Source organism: Hemitrygon akajei, chromosome 3 (genome assembly GCF_048418815.1).
Source record: "Hemitrygon akajei chromosome 3, sHemAka1.3, whole genome shotgun sequence".
NCBI classification, from domain to species: domain Eukaryota; kingdom Metazoa; phylum Chordata; class Chondrichthyes; order Myliobatiformes; family Dasyatidae; genus Hemitrygon; species Hemitrygon akajei.
The window spans coordinates 31,770,338-31,787,397 of NC_133126.1; the positions used below are offsets into that span (position 1 = coordinate 31,770,338).

At 53.8% G+C, this 17,060-nt stretch overlaps 1 protein-coding gene across 2 annotated transcripts; it reads left to right on the forward strand.

Moving 5' to 3' along the window:
• The first annotated feature begins 235 nt into the window (after positions 1-235).
• LOC140724828 (G patch domain-containing protein 2-like) lies at positions 236-14,545 on the forward strand. 2 transcript variants are annotated; one of them, XM_073039487.1, is made up of 11 exons: positions 236-344; positions 4,057-4,161; positions 4,922-5,574; positions 6,235-6,293; positions 9,047-9,220; positions 9,519-9,598; positions 10,576-10,643; positions 11,191-11,269; positions 11,597-11,682; positions 12,067-12,152; positions 13,633-14,545. In XM_073039487.1, exons 3-11 carry the CDS (start codon positions 4,949-4,951, stop codon positions 13,815-13,817), a joined length of 1,443 nt encoding a protein of 480 aa, XP_072895588.1. In that variant the 5' UTR covers positions 236-344; positions 4,057-4,161; positions 4,922-4,948; the 3' UTR covers positions 13,818-14,545. The 2 variants fall into 2 exon arrangements, with proteins under 2 accessions (XP_072895588.1, XP_072895589.1); XM_073039488.1 differs by lacking the exon at positions 236-344 and adding an exon at positions 1,048-1,178.
• The last annotated feature ends 2,515 nt before the right edge of the window (positions 14,546-17,060 follow it).

Consider the following 17,060-nt stretch of genomic DNA (forward strand, 5'->3'; position numbering starts at 1 on the left):
GTCGACTGTTTACTCATTTCCATTGGTGCTGCTTGACCTGCCGAGTTCCTCCAGCATTTTGTGTGTGTTATTAGTAGGTAAGTATTGGCAGGGATTATAAGGGACCGGATATACGCATACAGTATTTGAATGGGATTAGGGAGAGTAACAGTTCATGGGGCCGAAGGGCCAGTTTCGGATCTGTCGTATTCTGGAACTCGGAATCTATAACCGGAGACTCCAGCTCAGTCGACGCGGCGGAGAACGGAAATGACGATTGAGTGGGGCGGAAGCGTTCATCATGGAGCCCCCCAGCGGGTCGGAAGTGACGCCATTGCGCTGGTGCAGGGCGGCCGGAGCTCTGGGTGAGTGAGGGAGTTGGTAGTGGAGGGCGGGGAGAAGTGTGGAGTGGGGTTTAGGAACTGAGGGGGAGGGAGGAGTAACCGTGAGGGGAAAGAGGAGGGGGAGGCGAGGAAGGTGACGAGCGGGTGGATTTGATGCAGGAGGAGGTGGGAGGAAGGTCTGGGGTGGGTGTTGGTGGGTTGTGGGCTGGGGGAGAGAGATGAGAAGGAGAGGTTGGTGGAATGGATGGGGTGGGATGTGTGGGTCTGGCTGAGGGGAGGGAGGGAGGCGAATGGGAGGGGAGTTTGAGTGGAATGTATTGGTTTGGGCTGAGGGGATGAGAAGCTGGTGGATGGGAAACCTGTGGGGGTGAAGGTTGGGATGGGAGAAGGTGTTTGTAATTTGTGGGTTGTGGAGGTTGAGTCAGATATGCAGAGGAGGAGGTTGAGATGTGGATACCGTTTGTGGGTGGTGTTGAAGGTTTAGGAGGAAGGGGGGATGGGGTTGATGTGGTAGGGGTTCAGACTGAGGAGGGTATTGCTGGTGAGGACGTTTGGGGCAGAATTTTAGAGGGGAGTCATTGGGTGGGTGTTGACAGTGTGGAGGGGTTTGGATGTGAGATGGTGAAGAGTTGGGATGGGGTTATGATGGAGTTGGGCAAGATAGGATTGGGAGGTTGATATTGAGGATTGGGTGGGGGGGTAGAGACCAGGGTTGGGACAAGCAATGTCAGACTAATACTAATGTCAGAGTATACAAGATAATAAGAGGAATCTGTGAAAGATCTGTGCCAGGCTTGGCACCTCCTGTGGACCCAAGTCTCACTTCGTTCAGCCTTTAGATATTTATCCACTTCTGTAAGCATAAATGTTGTAACATACACTCCCCTTACAGCAAAGAATTTAGAAACTCTCCAGCCTCTGAGAAATTTCTATACACCTCAGTTTTAAATAACCTCCCCTCATCTTGTATCTGTATCTCCCCACTGTCTGAATCTCTGTCTATTGAAAACACCCCACATCTACCCTGTCAAGCTCCCTTAGCACCTGTAAGTTTCAGTTAGATCACTCCTCATTTGTCTGAACTGTAAAGGATTAGATCAAACTTCTTTAGCCAAACTTCTTTAGTGATAGAACAGCCCTAAGAGATTATTCTGCATAAGTTGCCATGCAAATGGATAGGGTAGTTAAGAAGGCGTATGGTGTGTTGGTCTTCATTAGTTGGGGGAATTGAGTTAAAGGGCCAAGAGGTAATGCCACAGCTCCATAAAACCCTGCTGGACCATGCTTGGAATATTGTGTTCAGTTTTAGTCACCTCGTTAGAGGTAGGATGTGTAAGCTTTAAGAGAGGGTGCAGAGGAGATTTACCAGGATGCTGTCCGGGTTAGAGGATATTTCTTACAAGGATGGGTTGAGCGAGCTAGGCTTTTCCCTTGGAGTGAAGGAGGATGAAAGGGGACTTGATAGAGCTATACAAAATAATAAGAAGCGTAGAACAATTGGATAGACAGAGACTTTATCTCGGCAGAAATGGCTAATACAAAGAGACATAATTTTAATGTGATTGATGGTAAGTAGGAGAGTTATCAATGTAGTGCTTTTTTACACAGTGGTGAGTGCATGGAACACACTGCCAGGGGTGGTGGTAGAGGCAGATACTTTGGGAGGTTTAAGAGACTTTTAGAAAGCACATGGATGAAAGAAAAATGGAGGTCTATGTAGGAGGGAAGGGTTAGATTGATCTTGAGTAGGTTAAAGAGTTGGCACAACATTGTGGGCCAAAGGGCCTGCACTGTGCTATGTTCTAAAGCAAGGGTTCCCAACCTTTACTATGCCATGGACCAATACCATAAGGCAAGGGGTCCGTGGACCCCCGGTTGGAGCCCGTTCTAAAGGACAGGATTCAGTGGAGTGTTAAATGAGCAGCTGGTAGTGGAGGCATGAGTAGGCCTTGGTGATGGTGTTTGGTACACATGCCTTCACTGATCAGGGCATGGAGCATAAGCAGTAGGAGTATTGTGGAAAAAAAACATCAATATAACAAATTGTATGTACACTTTATAAGGTATACAAATTGTATTATGGTGAAAGTGTTGCTCTGTTGAGGTACTGATTTGGACTGTATCCAATAATTAGCTGTTCCTGAACCTGTCAGTGTGGGCCTTCAGACTTATGTACCTCCTGTCCATTAATCTGGAAAGGGAACGGAAAAGATTTACAATCTGTTTCCAGAATGGAATTACATGTGGAGGCTCAATAGCCTGGGAATTTTTTTTCCAGGGGTGAAGGGGACTGACAGGTAACCTGACAGAGGTTTTTAAAATCATGAGGGGCATAGATAAGGTCACTGACTGCTGTCTTTTTCTGAGGGTGGGGGAGTATAGAAGTTTAAGGGGAGAGGGGGAAGGTTTTAGTGAGACCAGAGGACCATATAAGAGGGGTCAACAATGCAAAGGGTAAGCAGCTTCAAGTTCCTAGGCATCAACATCCCAGGGGATCTGTCCTGGTCCAAACGTATATAGCAGGAGGTGAAGGGAGCTGGAGTGATAGGGTGGAGGATGGGGCAGTGGGTATACAAATAGATGCAGATGATGGGGCAAAATTGCAGTCAGTGGGACCAGTTGAAGTGTAACATGGCAGAATTGTAAAGGGTGATGAACACAGGACTGAAGGTGTTATGCTTGCAAGCACGCCGTATATGGAATAAGGTAGATGATCTTGTGGTGTAGTTAGAGATTGGCAGGTGTGACTTTTAGCTATCACTGAATCATAGCTGGAGGCTGAACATCACATTGTGTCAAAAGAATAGGTGGGTAGGCAGTGAGGGTGGAGTGACTGGTAAAAATGAAATCAAATCCTTAGAAAGAAGTGACTTGGGATCGGAAGATGTAGAATCCTTGTGGATAGAGGTAAGACGCTGTAAGGGTAAAAAGACCCTGATGGGAATGATATACAACCCCTGAACAGTAGCCAGGATGAAGGGTACAAATTACAACAGGTGATAGAAAAGGCATAGAATTCACCCTGAATTCAAAAGGAGTCGATAAAGTCAGGTGTGTCAGCATTTCAGTGGAGTAAAGGGCATTGCAGGGGCATGAGAGAGTGCCTGGTCTGAGATGATTGGAAGGGGACTCTAGCAGGGATGATGGCAGAATGCCAATGGCTGGAGTTTTAGGGAGCGGTTTGGAAGACACAGGATAGATGCATCCCAAAGATGAAGAAGTGTTTTAAAGTGAGGATGATGCACCAGTGGCTGACAAGGAAACTCAAAGACTGCATAAAAGCAAGAGAAGGAGTATTACGTTGCAAAAAAATAGTGGGAAGATAGAGGATTGAGATCTTTTTAAAAGCCACAAGTAGGCAACTAAAAAAGCCATGTGGGGAGAAAAGATTAAATATGAAGATAAGCTAGCCAATAATATACAAGAAGATACCGAAAGTTTTGCTGTTTTGCTGCCACTAAACAAATTTCATGTCATATGTCAGCAACAATAAATCTGATTCTGACATGAGCATACGGAATGAGCTACCAGAGAAAGTAGTGTATGAGAGTACATCAACAATTCTTAAAATGCACTTGGACAGATACATACATATATACATGTGAAGGGTTTGGAGCGAGCTCAGGTGGACTGTTTGACCGGCTCGATGAGTTGGGTTGAAATGCCTGTTTCCATGCTGTGTGACAATGGGACTTCAGTTCTCTCTCTTCCCACTGAAATTCTCGTCCTTCAGGCACCTCCTGTGACTCCAGCATTGGTCTCGTCAGCAGGCATAGAAACAGCGTGAATGTGAGGGGCCTTGAATTCGGGGACGGACTGAGCTGGAGCAAAGGAGCAGGTAAGAATAGCCAGAAAGATGTTGTCTACATTTCATAAGACATAACAGTATTAAGCCATTTGGCCCACCCAGCCTGCTGTGCCATTCCATCATACCTGATTTATTATGCCTTTCAACCCAATTCTTCTACCTTCTCACTGTAATCCTTGACATCATTACTAATCAGGAACTTACCAACCTCTGCTTTAAGTGTAATGAATTCCACAGATTCTCCACCCTCCGGCTGAAGAAATTCCCCATCTGTCTTTTTTAAAGTGACCGCCTTCTATTCTGAGGCTGTTCCCACTGTAGGAACATCCTCGCCATTTCCATTTGCGTTTCAACGTTCGCTAGGTTTCAGTGAGGTGACCCCTCATTCTTCTAAGCTCCAGCAAGTATGTGCCCAGGACCATCATATGTTAAACGTGTTGGGCATTTCAATCCTGGGATCATTCTCATGAACCTCCTCAGGAGCCTCTCCAATGCCAGCACATCCTTTCATAAATAAGTTCAAATTCAAGTTTATTATCACTCAACCATATAGATGTATACCGCTAAAGAAAACAACATTCCTTTGAGGTTAAGGTGCAAAATAGCTCGTATAGTCACACACAGCATGTGTCGTTATGGTGCAGCACATGCAGTCTCAAAGTAATATTAGCACGAGACCCTGAGTGGCCTGGCCTGAAGATTGGCACGTTAACAGAAGTATAGACAGAATCTGTGGAGTTCCAGCCCCCTGGCATCTAACTGCTGCCCACCCTTCATGTCTCTGGCCCAGGTAGACCCCCCACCCACCCCTCCGGTGATGGACGAGCTGGCCCATGACCTGGCGTCTGCGCTGGACGAGACATCTGAGCAGAACCGCCTGGACGAGGAGGGGTGGGAGGGGCCGTGCCCCAGCCCCCGCCAGCCCCAGCGACGGCAGGCCCGTAAGCGGCGGGGCCGAAAGCGGCGCTCCGTCTCGAACCGGCCGCTCGACTACGGCCGCTGCTTTAGCGAGGCGTCTGGCTCCAGCCAGGAGGAGGCAGCGGCCGGGGGGGGCGCTGCGGCGGGAGCTGCCAGCGACTCGGACGACGACAGGGCGGTCGTTCAGCGCCTCTCCTCCCTCAATGTGACGCTGAAGGGCAGGCAGTCGGCCTGGGGTGAGGGCGACGGTCCGGCGGAGGGAGGTCAGGGCCCGGGCCAGGGCCGCAGGAGACGCCGAGCCAAACCCCCTGCCGATGTCACCTCCTCCCTGCAGAAGAAACTGAAGGTGTCTGAGCCGGCGGCCCCTCCCTGCCCCTGGAGCCCTTCCGGGCCTTGCCAACACAAGAAGCAGCGGCTGCCTGAGGGAGCGGGCAGCCAGCGCAGCTCCCGGTCACCGGCCACCCCTGGTGAAGGCATGGACTGCAGCCAGGAACACAAGGCATCTGACGAAAACATGACTGACAGGTGACTGCTAGGCAGCGGGGGTGTGGGGGAGGTTCCCAGAGCACCACACCCTCAAACTGGTCCCCGACTCCCTCCCCATCCCATTCCAGCCCCTAGCCTCCTCCAACCTCTGACCCTGCAGTGTGTGATGGGACGGTGTGGAGGGAGCATCACTTAATGTGCATTGGGTGTGGTGCGGTTGGGTTGGGCCCCGTAGTGCAGTGAGTGACGCGTGGCCAAGTGGTTAAGGCGTTGGACTAGCAATCTGAAGGTCGTGAGTTCGAGCCCCAGCCAAGGCAGCGTGTTGTGTCCTTGAGCAAGGCACTTAACCACACGTTGCTCCAGTCCACCCAGCTGAAAATGGGTACCGGCAAAATGCTGGGGGTTAAACCTCGCGATAGACTGGTGGGGGGGGGGGTACTCTTGTACTCTCAGTCACTTCACGCCTTGGAAACCGGCATAAGCACAGGCCTGATGAGCCTATGAGGCTCGGGACAGATTTTAACTTTAACCCATAGTGCAGTGGAGGGGTTGGGGTAGACTCTCTGCTCTGTTCCCAGTGATGGACTGGTCCTGGGGTAGACCGTAGTTCAGTGGGTGGGGTGGGGGGTTGATCTCTAGTGTTCGGGTGGGTTTGGGGTGCTGTACAGGTGGAACTCACTGACTCCGCTCTGATCGCAGTGACGCCAGCAGTGTGTGCAGCAGTGACGGACTCTTCACCAACGACGAGGGACGACAAGGTATGGATGCGTGGGTTATGGGAGGCGTGAAAGTGCAGGCAATCACTGCATCCGCCCGTGCCCGGTGCCCTGCTCCAGTCGCTGGAAATGTCCTGGATCACACGTGACGGGATGGTGTGTGTGGGGGGGGACAGGAGTGCGTGACAGGACAGTGTGGGAGCGTGTGACGGGGCAGTGTGGGAGCGCGTGACAGGACGGTGTGGGAGCGCGTGACGGGATGGTGTGTGCGGGGGGTTGGGGGGAACAGGAGTGCGTGACAGGACAGTGTGGGAGGGTGGGAGCGCGTGATGGGATGGTGTGGGGGGGTTTGGGGGGACAGGAGTGCGTGACAGGACAGTGTGGGAGTGCGTGACGGGACAGTGTGGGAGCGCATGACGGGACAGTGTGGGAGTGCGTGACGGGATGGTGTGTGTGCGGGGGGTTGGGGGGAACAGGAGTGCATGACAGGACAGTGTGGGAGGGTGGGAGCGCGTGATGGGATGGTGTGGGAGGGACAGGAGTGCGTGACGGGACAGTGTGGGAGCGCGTGACGGGATGGTGTGTGTGTGTGTGTCACGGGGGTGTAGGTTGGTGCAGTGCAGAAAGGACACTTGGTGTGTGACTTGGGCGTGACTCTCCTTTCAGTTGGTTCACCGGGGTTGTCCCCCACATGTACACTTCAGTCTGCTGTGATTGTGGAGGATGGTGGACGTATGCCCTGTGCCTATGACCTGCAGTGTGGTGTGTCGAGGCACGTTTGAGCAGCTGTGTGGAGCAGTGTCTCCTGTGACCGGTGTGTCCGTGTTAATGAGGACCTGTCAGTTTGAGCTGATTGGGAGTAAAATGTTTTCTAATCACATTGGCTCCACAATTGAACAGTTGTCAGAACACTGTGTGAGTGGTAGACAGGACAGTGAGTGGCAGGCCAGGGGGTGGGACTGAAGGGGTGAGTGATGCCATGAGGGTACGAGTGACAGTTGTGGTGGGAGTGAGGGTGTGAGTGACGGGCTATGTTAGGAGTGAGGGTCAGGAATGGGTATTGACTTGGATTTAAGCAGCACCTGTGACATTCCCCGGACCCCCCAGGCTGTGGTGTAGGTGTGGAACCAGTCTTGTTTCCTGCATTGCTGGGGTTGTCTGAAGCCCTCAGTTCAGTTGGTGGCCCTGGTCCTGGGGTCACATGAGAGACCTTGGGCCCATTGTGTCTGTGCGGTAGACCACCCACTTACACTTACCTTTCTCATTCGCTCACCCTCCGGTCCCCTTTGACTCCCATACCTTTTGCCCCAGAGGCAATCTACAAGTGGCCCCTTAACCAGCTAACCCACCCTGGGGTGCCCAGCAAGGTTATGGGGAGCATGCAGACTCCACAGAAACAGCATCGGAGTTCGGGATCTGTCTTGGTCTCTGGCCTGTGAGGCAGCAGCACGATCCCCTCCCCACCCCCTCTCTGCTTCTCAGCAGCGGCGTAGGGGGTGGGCTGACGGCACGGTTGTGCCTTCCCTGAGGCTCACTGGTCCCAACGAGCTGACCATCTCTTCCCCAGTGTGGAACTCAGAGAGGTGGGTGGGGAAGATATGGAGGAAGGGGTGGGTGGGATGGGGATATGGAGGGAGGTGAGTGGGGAGAATATGGAGGGAGGTGAGTGGGGAGGATATGGAGGGAGGGGTAGGTGGGGGAGGATATGGAGGTAGAGGTGGGTAGGGAGGATATGGAGGGAGGTGAGTGGGGAGGATATGGAGGGAGGGGTAGGTGGGGGAGGATATGGAGGTAGAGGTGGGTGGGGAGGATATGGAGGGAGGTGAGTGGAGAGGATATGGAGGGAGGGGTAGGTGGGGGAGGATATGGAGGTAGAGGTGGGTGGGGAGGATATGGAGGGAGGTGAGTGGAGAGGATATGGAGGGAGGTGAGTGGGGAGGATATGGAGGGAGGGGTAGGTGGGGGAGGATTTGGAGGGAGGTGAGTGGAAAGGATATGGAGGGAGGTGAGTGGGGAGGATATGGAGGGAGGGGTGGGTGGGATGGGGCTATGGAGGTAGAGGTGAGTGGGGAGGATATGGAGGGAGGTGAGTGGAGAGGATACGGAGGGAGGTGAGTGGAGAGGATATGGAGGGAGGTGAGTGGGGAGGATATGGAGGGAGGGGTAGGTGGGGGAGGATATGGAGGGAGGGGTGGGTGGGATGGGGATATGGAGGTAGAGGTGAGTGGGGAGGATATGGAGGGAGGTGAGTGGAGAGGATACGGAGGGAGGTGAGTGGAGAGGATACGGAGGGAGGTGAGTGGGGAGGATATGGAGGGAGGGGTGGGTGGGATGGGGATATGGAGGTAGAGGTGAGTGGGGAGGATATGGAGGGAGGTGAGTGGAGAGGATACGGAGGGAGGTGAGTGGAGAGGATACGGAGGGAGGTGAGTGGGGAGGATATGGAGGGAGGGGTAGGTGGGGGAGGATATGGAGGGAGGGGTGGGTGGGATGGGGATATGAAGGGAGGGGTGGGTGGGGGAGGATATGGAGGGAGGGGATGGGGCAAGGGATGGTGCCGCTGTGGACACTTACTGCTGCCTCTGTGCCCAGATGTGAAAGGGTGGGTAGGATCAGTGGGTGAATGGGGTGAGGTGGACAGGGTAGGGTTGGGGCTGACGATACCGTTGGCACTGACCGCTGCCTCAGTGCCCAGGCGTGGCGTGGCCGGGTTGCTGAGTGGATGGGGTGGGGTGATGGCGTGACATGGGCGTTGGACGGACGGGGTGGACACTGACCGCTGCCTCCATCCCCAGGTGACGACGAGCAGAGCGACTGGTTCTACGAGGGAGACTGCGAGCAGGGTTTCCGCGTGCCCAAGCTCCTGCCGCACTGGGATGGCCTGAAGGCTCCACTGACCGACGGGGACCAGGGGGTGGGTACATACCCCTCTCCCCCCTTCCTCCTGCCGACACGGCCCGCACAGAGAGGTGAGAGTGGGGCTGGTCTGTGTACACCATACTGTCTGTATGTGCCATCCACTCTTCTTCAGAGATGCAGCAATGAAACGCTCACCCAGTTACACTCGTCACGGATTAGCCTAGAAACCCTGGTGGTCATGGGGAGAAGACAGAGACAGTGGCCGGGATTGAACCACGGTGCCGTCCAGCCTGTGTGCAATGCCTTCCGTGTGCTCGTCCTGCACTGTCAGTGCGAATCCCCCCCCCCGAGCTCTCCACACGTCACCGCACTGCCCCTGACCTGTCTGTCTCTCCCCCTCTCCCACAGGCTACCACGCCCGGCTCAACCGTTTTCCCGGGATCGCCGCGCGCTGCATCCGGAAAGGTCGTCGGAGGCTGGTGGGAAAGGTCAGCGGTCAGGAGGGTAATAGGTTGGGGTGGGGAGGATGGGTAATGGTCCAGTGTAGGGTGGGCAGTGGGTTTACACAGGTCAAGGGCTGTGCTGGAGAGTGTGGGATCCATACCCACCGCTCCTCTGATCAATGTCCCTCCCTCCCACACCTCCTCTCTGCACCTGACCCTCCCTCTTCCATCTGGGCTCAACGCCATTCCATCTGCCCTGACCCTGTGGTGAGACCCTCCCTACACTTCCCCCGTCCCCACCCCAATCATGATGGTTGCTCCTGGTTGTGCTGCTGGTGATGGGGTGCAGTCCCAAAGGTCAACAGCAGGGGGTGCAATCACAATGCAGTGGGATCAGTAACTGCTGTTCCCCCCCCACCCCCATTTAACCCTCCCCTCCCCGTCCGCAGGATAGTCCTCAGTGAGGAAATTCATCACGTCAAAGGCCATTCCCCCCCCCCCAGCTGAATCCTTACCCACACAATGTCACAGGGTGTATAGATCACCGTTCCACATTCACACCCCGTCAGGTTTGAGTGTGGAGGTATTTGTCCCCTAACCTGTGTGTGGATGCACGGTTCAGACCCCTCCCCCCCCCACCCAATCTGGCCGTTGATGTCGGACCCACAGCTCCTGTCCCAGGGTGACACATTTGGCTGGGGTGAGGGGGAGGTTGTGGGGGTGGGGTGGGGGGGAGAGGATAGAGCAGTGGATGATGGGTGGGAGGGTTGTTGAAGGGGGAGGTGGGGTTCGGTGGAGGGCTGGGTCGGAATGCGAACATCACTGTCTGGGGTAGCCCCTGGTGTCTCCAACTCAGGAGGCATCCCTGGGTGGGAGATTTTACTGGGCGGGCGGCTGGTTGACTGAGTGCTGTGGCAGCGAACCAGCATGTGACAATGGGCTGAGCGGCCTTTGGCACCATGATACTGTAGTAACCACCCCTCTCTCTCCCCCCCCCCCCACATAACTGTGGGTGCCAACAGGAGGGGCCGGTGGGAGTCGTCCCCAGTGAGAGGGTGAATCACTTCGGGCAGGACCCTTACCGCAGGGAGTAAGTACTGATAACAGTGACCCCCCCCATCCTGTCTCCCCTCTTGCCATCTCCCCCTACACACACACAACACTGGATAACCCTCAGGTGACTGGGGTGGGGGGGGGGGGTAGGATTTGATAGTGGCATGGGGATTGGTGACCTCGGGTCAGGGAAGGTAAAGCATGTGGAGTATGGGAGTCGGTGGGACCCTCTTCACTGGGTGACCCAGGGCTTGGGAGGGAGGGGGGCAGGCAACGGTGGAGTTGGTGACCCCGAGCAGTGGGGGTAGGTTGTGAGGAGCGTGATGCTGGGGAGGGGTAGCAGTGGCCCCCTCAGTGGGGGCAGGGGCTGACGGGGAGGGAGAGGGTTATTGGGGGCGTTTGGAGGGTGAGAGTACAGTCGGTGACCCTCTCTTACGGCAGGTTACATCGTGTGAGGGTGGAGGGTGGCACTGAGGAGTGGGAAGGGAGGGTCGGTCACACTGGGCTGGGGGTTAATGTTGGGGGGGAGAGGGGGGCGTGGATGGTGGGGTTATTGGTCAGCGTGTGACCCGCTCTTACTGCAGGCTACGCCGGGACGTGTGTGTGAGGGGTCAGTACCGCGAGTGGAGCATGCTCAGCCCCCTACAGCCCCTGCGCCTCGGGGTAAGTAAACTCCCCCCTCTGATACGTGGGTCTCTAGGCTGGGGGTGTGTGGGGAGGGGGAAGGATCTGCGTTGCACGTTGGGACACTGCAGTCAGAGACATGTTTTGAAGTGATGGGGGAAGAGGACGGTCAGTGGTTCGAGAGCCCACTGTTCTTCACTGGCCACTGCTGGGCTGGGGAGGGGATATGGAGGGACACAGTGAAGGCTGCGGTGGGCGGAGGGTGTGGTAAAGGGTGGGGGAGGGTGGTTTACAGATTGGGCTGCGGTTGGGTCACGGATGGATGGCCCCTGCCCCTCTCGCTGACCCCTACTCCTGCATTTGCAGTTTAACCCTTTGATGCCCCTGTGCCCACTGGCGGTGCTGACTGATGGCTCCCACAGGAAGTGCTCCAACCTGCAGACCAAAGCACGGTGAGTTCCCCACCCCTCTACTGGCACAGGATTTCCTCTCATCTTTCCCTCCAACCCTTATCCTCCAGTGCATGATCTGCCCTGGGCCTCCCTTCTCCCCTACACCCCCCCCCCCCCCCCCACTCCCCGGCACCAGATCTCCTCTGGATAGTGTTTACACCACTTCCTGAGACTCTCCCCTCGCCTGCATTTCCCTACCCCAAATCAGGGCCCTGGGTCAGGGTGAGGTCAGCTTGGGGCTCTGCTCCCAAACCCTGACCTGAGCAGTGTGCCAGGTCAGGCCCCCTTTGCCGTCAAGTCCTGCTGCGTTTTTGCCCCGTGGGCGCTGCCCAGCGTGCTGCTGTGTTCCTGTGGCCACTGACTGCACCTGTTACCTCCCCCCAGGCAGACGAGTGTCCACCTGGGCTCTCTGTGTACCGGTGACGTGAAGCGAAGACGGAAAACAGCAACCACGTCCAGTCCTAGTGCAGGTATTGTGCTGCGAGCGAGCCCCTCACCCCCACCCACACAGTGGTACATCAATACTGGGCTGTGAGGAGAGAGTGGGGCAATGGAAAGAGTGTGGGGACTGACTCTGGGCTGTGGGGAGAGAGGGTCAGTGGGATTAGTGTGGGGACTGACACTGGGCTGTGGGGAGAGAGGGTCAGTGGGATTAGTGTGGGGACTGACACTGGGCTGTGGGGAGAGAGGGTCAGTGGGATTAGTGTGGGGACTGACACTGGGCTGTGGGGAGAGAGGGTCAGTGGGATTAGTGTGGGGACAGACACTGGGCTGTGGGGAGGAGGGTCAGTGGGATTAGTGTGGGGACTGACACTGGGCTGTGGGGAGAGAGGGTCAGTGGGATTAGTGTGGGGACTGACACTGGGCTGTGGGGAGAGAGGGTCAGTGGGATTAGTGTGGGGACTGACACTGGGATGTGGGTGAGTGGGACAGTGGGATTAGTGTGGGGACTGACACTGGGCTGTGGGGGGAGAGGGTCAGTGGGATTAGTGTGGGGACTGACACTGGGCTGTGGGGAGAGAGGGTCAGTGGGATTAGTGTGGGGACTGACACTGGGCTGTGGGGAGAGAGGGTCAGTGGGATTAGTGTGGGGACTGACACTGGGCTGTGGGGAGAGAGGGTCAGTGGGATTAGTGTGGGGACTGACACTGGGCTGTGGGGAGAGAGGGTCAGTGGGATTAGTGTGGGGACTGACACTGGACTGTGGGGAGAGAGGGTCGGTGGGATTAGTGTGGGGACTGACACTGGGATGTGGGTGAGTGGGACAGTGGGATTAGTTGGGGACTGACACTGGGCTGTGGGGAGAGAGGGTCAGTGGGATTAGTGTGGGGACTGACACTGGGCTGTGGGGAGAGAGGGTCAGTGGGATTAGTGTGGGGACTGACACTGGGCTGTGGGTGAGTGGGACAGTGGGATTAGTGTGGGGACTGACACTGGGCTGTGGGGAGAGAGGGTCAGTGGGATTAGTGTGGGGACTGACACTGGGCTGTGGGGAGAGAGGGTCAGTGGGATTAGTTTGGGATTGAAAAATGGCTGTGGGAGGGTCTCCCAGCCTGTAGGTGAGATCCTGTGATGCATGGCAGCTAGTCCTGGTGCCTGGCGGGGTGGAGTGAGTTAAGGTGTACAGTGGATGTGCAGCATGCAGTAAACAATGTATATTGAATGGTGTTCTTTGGGTGTACTGTAGGTGAGTAGTGTATTGTTTACAGTATATGATGTGTTATTGCTGTACTTTTTACACTGAATGGTGTATGGTGGGTCTACTCTGGTGAATAGTGTATTGTGGTTGTACAGTGTATGGTGTTCTGTGGGTGTATAGAACATGGAGAATAGTGTTCCGTGGTTGGGCGGTGATGGCATTCTGTGGGCGTACAGTGTACTGAGTACCAGTCTGTTGTGGGCGCAGTATGGCTTTATTCAGTTCCATCTCTCTCTCTCTCTCTTTCACAGCCACCTCGTGTCCCCACGGTGAGGGTGAAGGGGGCAGCCCAGAGGAGGCTGGGAACAAGGTGTCTGCCTGCATGGAGTGGGCTGAGGGCGAAACCAGGGCTGGACCAGGAGCCGAGAGCCCAGGCGCTGGCAAGTGTGTGAATTCCTTGGTGTCTCTGCCCCCTGTGGTGTCTGCCCAGCTGTGATGAGACAGCCGGACCTCAGCCCAGCGACCTCTGGCAGCGTCAGTGAGGAAGTGAATTGCCCTGTCTCTGGTCCCCACATGCTGATTGCTGCCTAGCTGACGGACACACAGACTCCGTAAGGACAGAGACATGCCTGCTCCATCCTCTGGGAGCCCTGGTCCAGTCAGGATCCCATTTGAAGGCTCAGTTAGCTCAGTGTTACATCATGTACTCCGGCGAGACACTGACCATTATACCTAATAACGCATGTTGTGCTACAAACAGCACACGTTATACCCAGCCGTGCACTGGTGACGTAACATACTGGAGGGTTCTACCAGCAATCTAGGTTGTATTATAAAATATAATACATAGAGGGTGTTGTAGTGCACCCAGGAAGTTACACCCACTCATATGGTTGTCACATACATCACAAGGATTTTAGACCCATTATTAATATAAATGTACTGATGTTCTCAACTCAATCTGTTGCAAGTGTGTGGTGAATATCTCAATTCAGATGTTCTACATCCCACTGTTTCAGTGTGAAATCTGTACGCTATTTGTACTGTGTTTTATTGTTTGGTCTATTCCTCTGACTTGCAATATTACCTGTCCCTCCAAAATTTCTTGGTGCTTTCTGGAAGGCAGTCGAGGTGCCATTTGTTCCACAGTCTCTGGAATTTCTAATGTCCTGAGTAACATTTTAGAAAGAAAATTTTAAATTAAAGTATTTTGATATTTCCCGACTCCTTTGGAATGTGTCTTTGAACAATTTCTAAAGCGTTTCTCCTGGTGTGTCTCACTGAGCAGAGACTGGAAATCTTGAGCAACTCACACAAAATGCTAAAGACACTCAGCAAGTCAGGCAGCATCTATGGAGGGAAATAAACAACCAGTGCTTCAGCCAGAGACCATTCATCAGGACTGGGAAGGAAGTGGATATGGTGCGGTGTGTCACCCAAATGCTGGCTGTAACGGGAGTATGAACACTACCCTTTGTTCCCAGGACACATCTCATGGGGTCAGTCTTTTTGTCCCTGAAGATCCCTATGGAATGGTAGCACGCTGGGAGTTGGTGTTGACTGAATGTTTTGCAGACCAGGTGGATGTGACTGAGAAAGGTGATGAGGGTGCAGTCAGCAATAGGACGGTAAATTGGGCAGAATAGTAAAACTTAGCTCATTGGTATGAGGTGATGCCCTTTGGGGGGGGTGTTTAACTGGGGTGTGACACAATGAGCAGCGGTCTGCAGGGGGCATAGAGGAACCTTAATGGACACATCCAAAGAAAGATTAGCTTTAGTTGTCTCAGGCACATTGAAATACAGTGAAATACCTCACTTGCGTCTGTGACCAACACAGTCAGAGTATGGGCTGGTGGCGGAGGCAGCCCTGAAGTGTCCCCATCCTTCTGACGCCAACATAGCATGCCCACAACTTACTAACCCTAGACCTGTATGTCTTTGCAATGTCAGAAGAGGCCAGAGCACCTGAGTCAACCCACAGGGACAGCAGCGGAATTGAGCCTGAGTTGCTGGCACTGTAGTGGTGTCACACTAGCAGTGACTCTACTATGCTGCCTGAAGGGGGCAGAACATGTCAGTGAGGTGCTGAAGAGCCCTTCACTGGGCAGAATACAGAAAGTCAGAGCAGGGCGCTGGTAGCACAATGTTGGCTGGAGGAGTGTGCACAGTTGTCTTCACACAATGGGCAGCATGTGAATGTGCTGGCGAGGGTGGGGATGTTTGGTGTCACCAGGGGGCTGAACTCCAGTTACAAGGAGTGGTTGGGTTTTCATTGGACATGGGAACCTGCTCCCTGAGGGGGGTATTGCGAGCAGAGTGTGTCATGTTGGATCAAGCCTGGAGGGCTGCAACAAAGCGCTGGTCAATGGGGTTGCTAGATGGACTGCATCTATGCTGTCCAACTGGGTCACCATACCTGCCCTTCAAAGAATCAAAACATCTCATGGCAGATAGCAATCCTTCATACTGCTCTGCCATCAGCACCCACCCCCGCTGCTCAGTGAGTCCCCCCCACCCCCATCATCACACCTCCCCTGCTGCTCCATCCCTCAGCTGTGACAGTCTCAGTGGTAGTGCCTGTGGGATCTCTCCCCCCAGTGACAGGAGCTGGGCTCTCCCCGAAGGCGAGCACCTTGCACAGTGTGACACTTCCTCGAACTGTCGGCTCCTACACTCCCTCGGACAGTTGCACCGTCTCTGACAGCCCTTCATACTTTGACCACATTCTACGTCCTTGTAAACTCTGGCTTGGCTACAGGTCAATAAGACCATAAGGTATAGGAGCAGAATTAGGCCATTTAGCCCATCGAGTCTATTCCACCATTTCATCATGGCTGATCCATTTTCCCTCTCAGCCTCTATCTCCTGCCTTCTCCCTGTATCCCTTCATACCGTGACTAACCAAGAACCTATCAACCTCTCCCTTAAATATACCCAATGACTTGGCCTCTGCAGCTGCCTTTGGCAATGAATTCCACAGATTCACCACTCAGTCTAAAGAAATCCCTCCTCATCTCTGTTCCAAAAGTGCACCCCTCTATTCTGAGGCTGTGTTCTCTGATCTTAAACTCTCCCACCATAGGAAACATCCTCTCCACATCCATTCTATCCAGGCCTTTCAACATTCAATAGGTTTCAATGAGGTCACCCCTCATTCTTCTCAATTCCAGTGAGTACAGGCCCAGAGCCATCAAATTCTCCTCCTGATACAAGCCTTTCAATCCCAGAATCATTTTTGTGAACCTCCTTTGAACTTTTTCCAATGTCAGCACATCCTTTCTTAGGTGAGGGGCCCAAAACTGCTCCCAACTCTCCATGTGAGACCTCTCCAGTGCCTTATAAAGTCTCAACATTACATGTTTGCTTTTATATTCTAGTCCCCTCAAAATGAATACTAACACCACATTTGCCTTCCTCACCATTGATTCAACCTGCAAATGAAACTTTAGGGAATCCTGCATGAGGACTCCCAAGTCTCTTTGCACCTCAAATTTGTGAATTTTCTCTCCATTTAGAAAATAGTCTACACTTTTATTTCTTCTACCAAAGTACATGACCATACACTTTCCAACACTGTATTCTATCTGCCACTTCTTCGCCTATTCTCCTAATCTAAGTTCTTATTTAGCCTCTCTGTTTCCTCAAAACTACCTGTCCCTCCACCTGTCTTCATATTGTCTGCAAACTTGACAACGAAACGATCAATTCTGTCATTCAAATCATTGGCATTTTTTTTT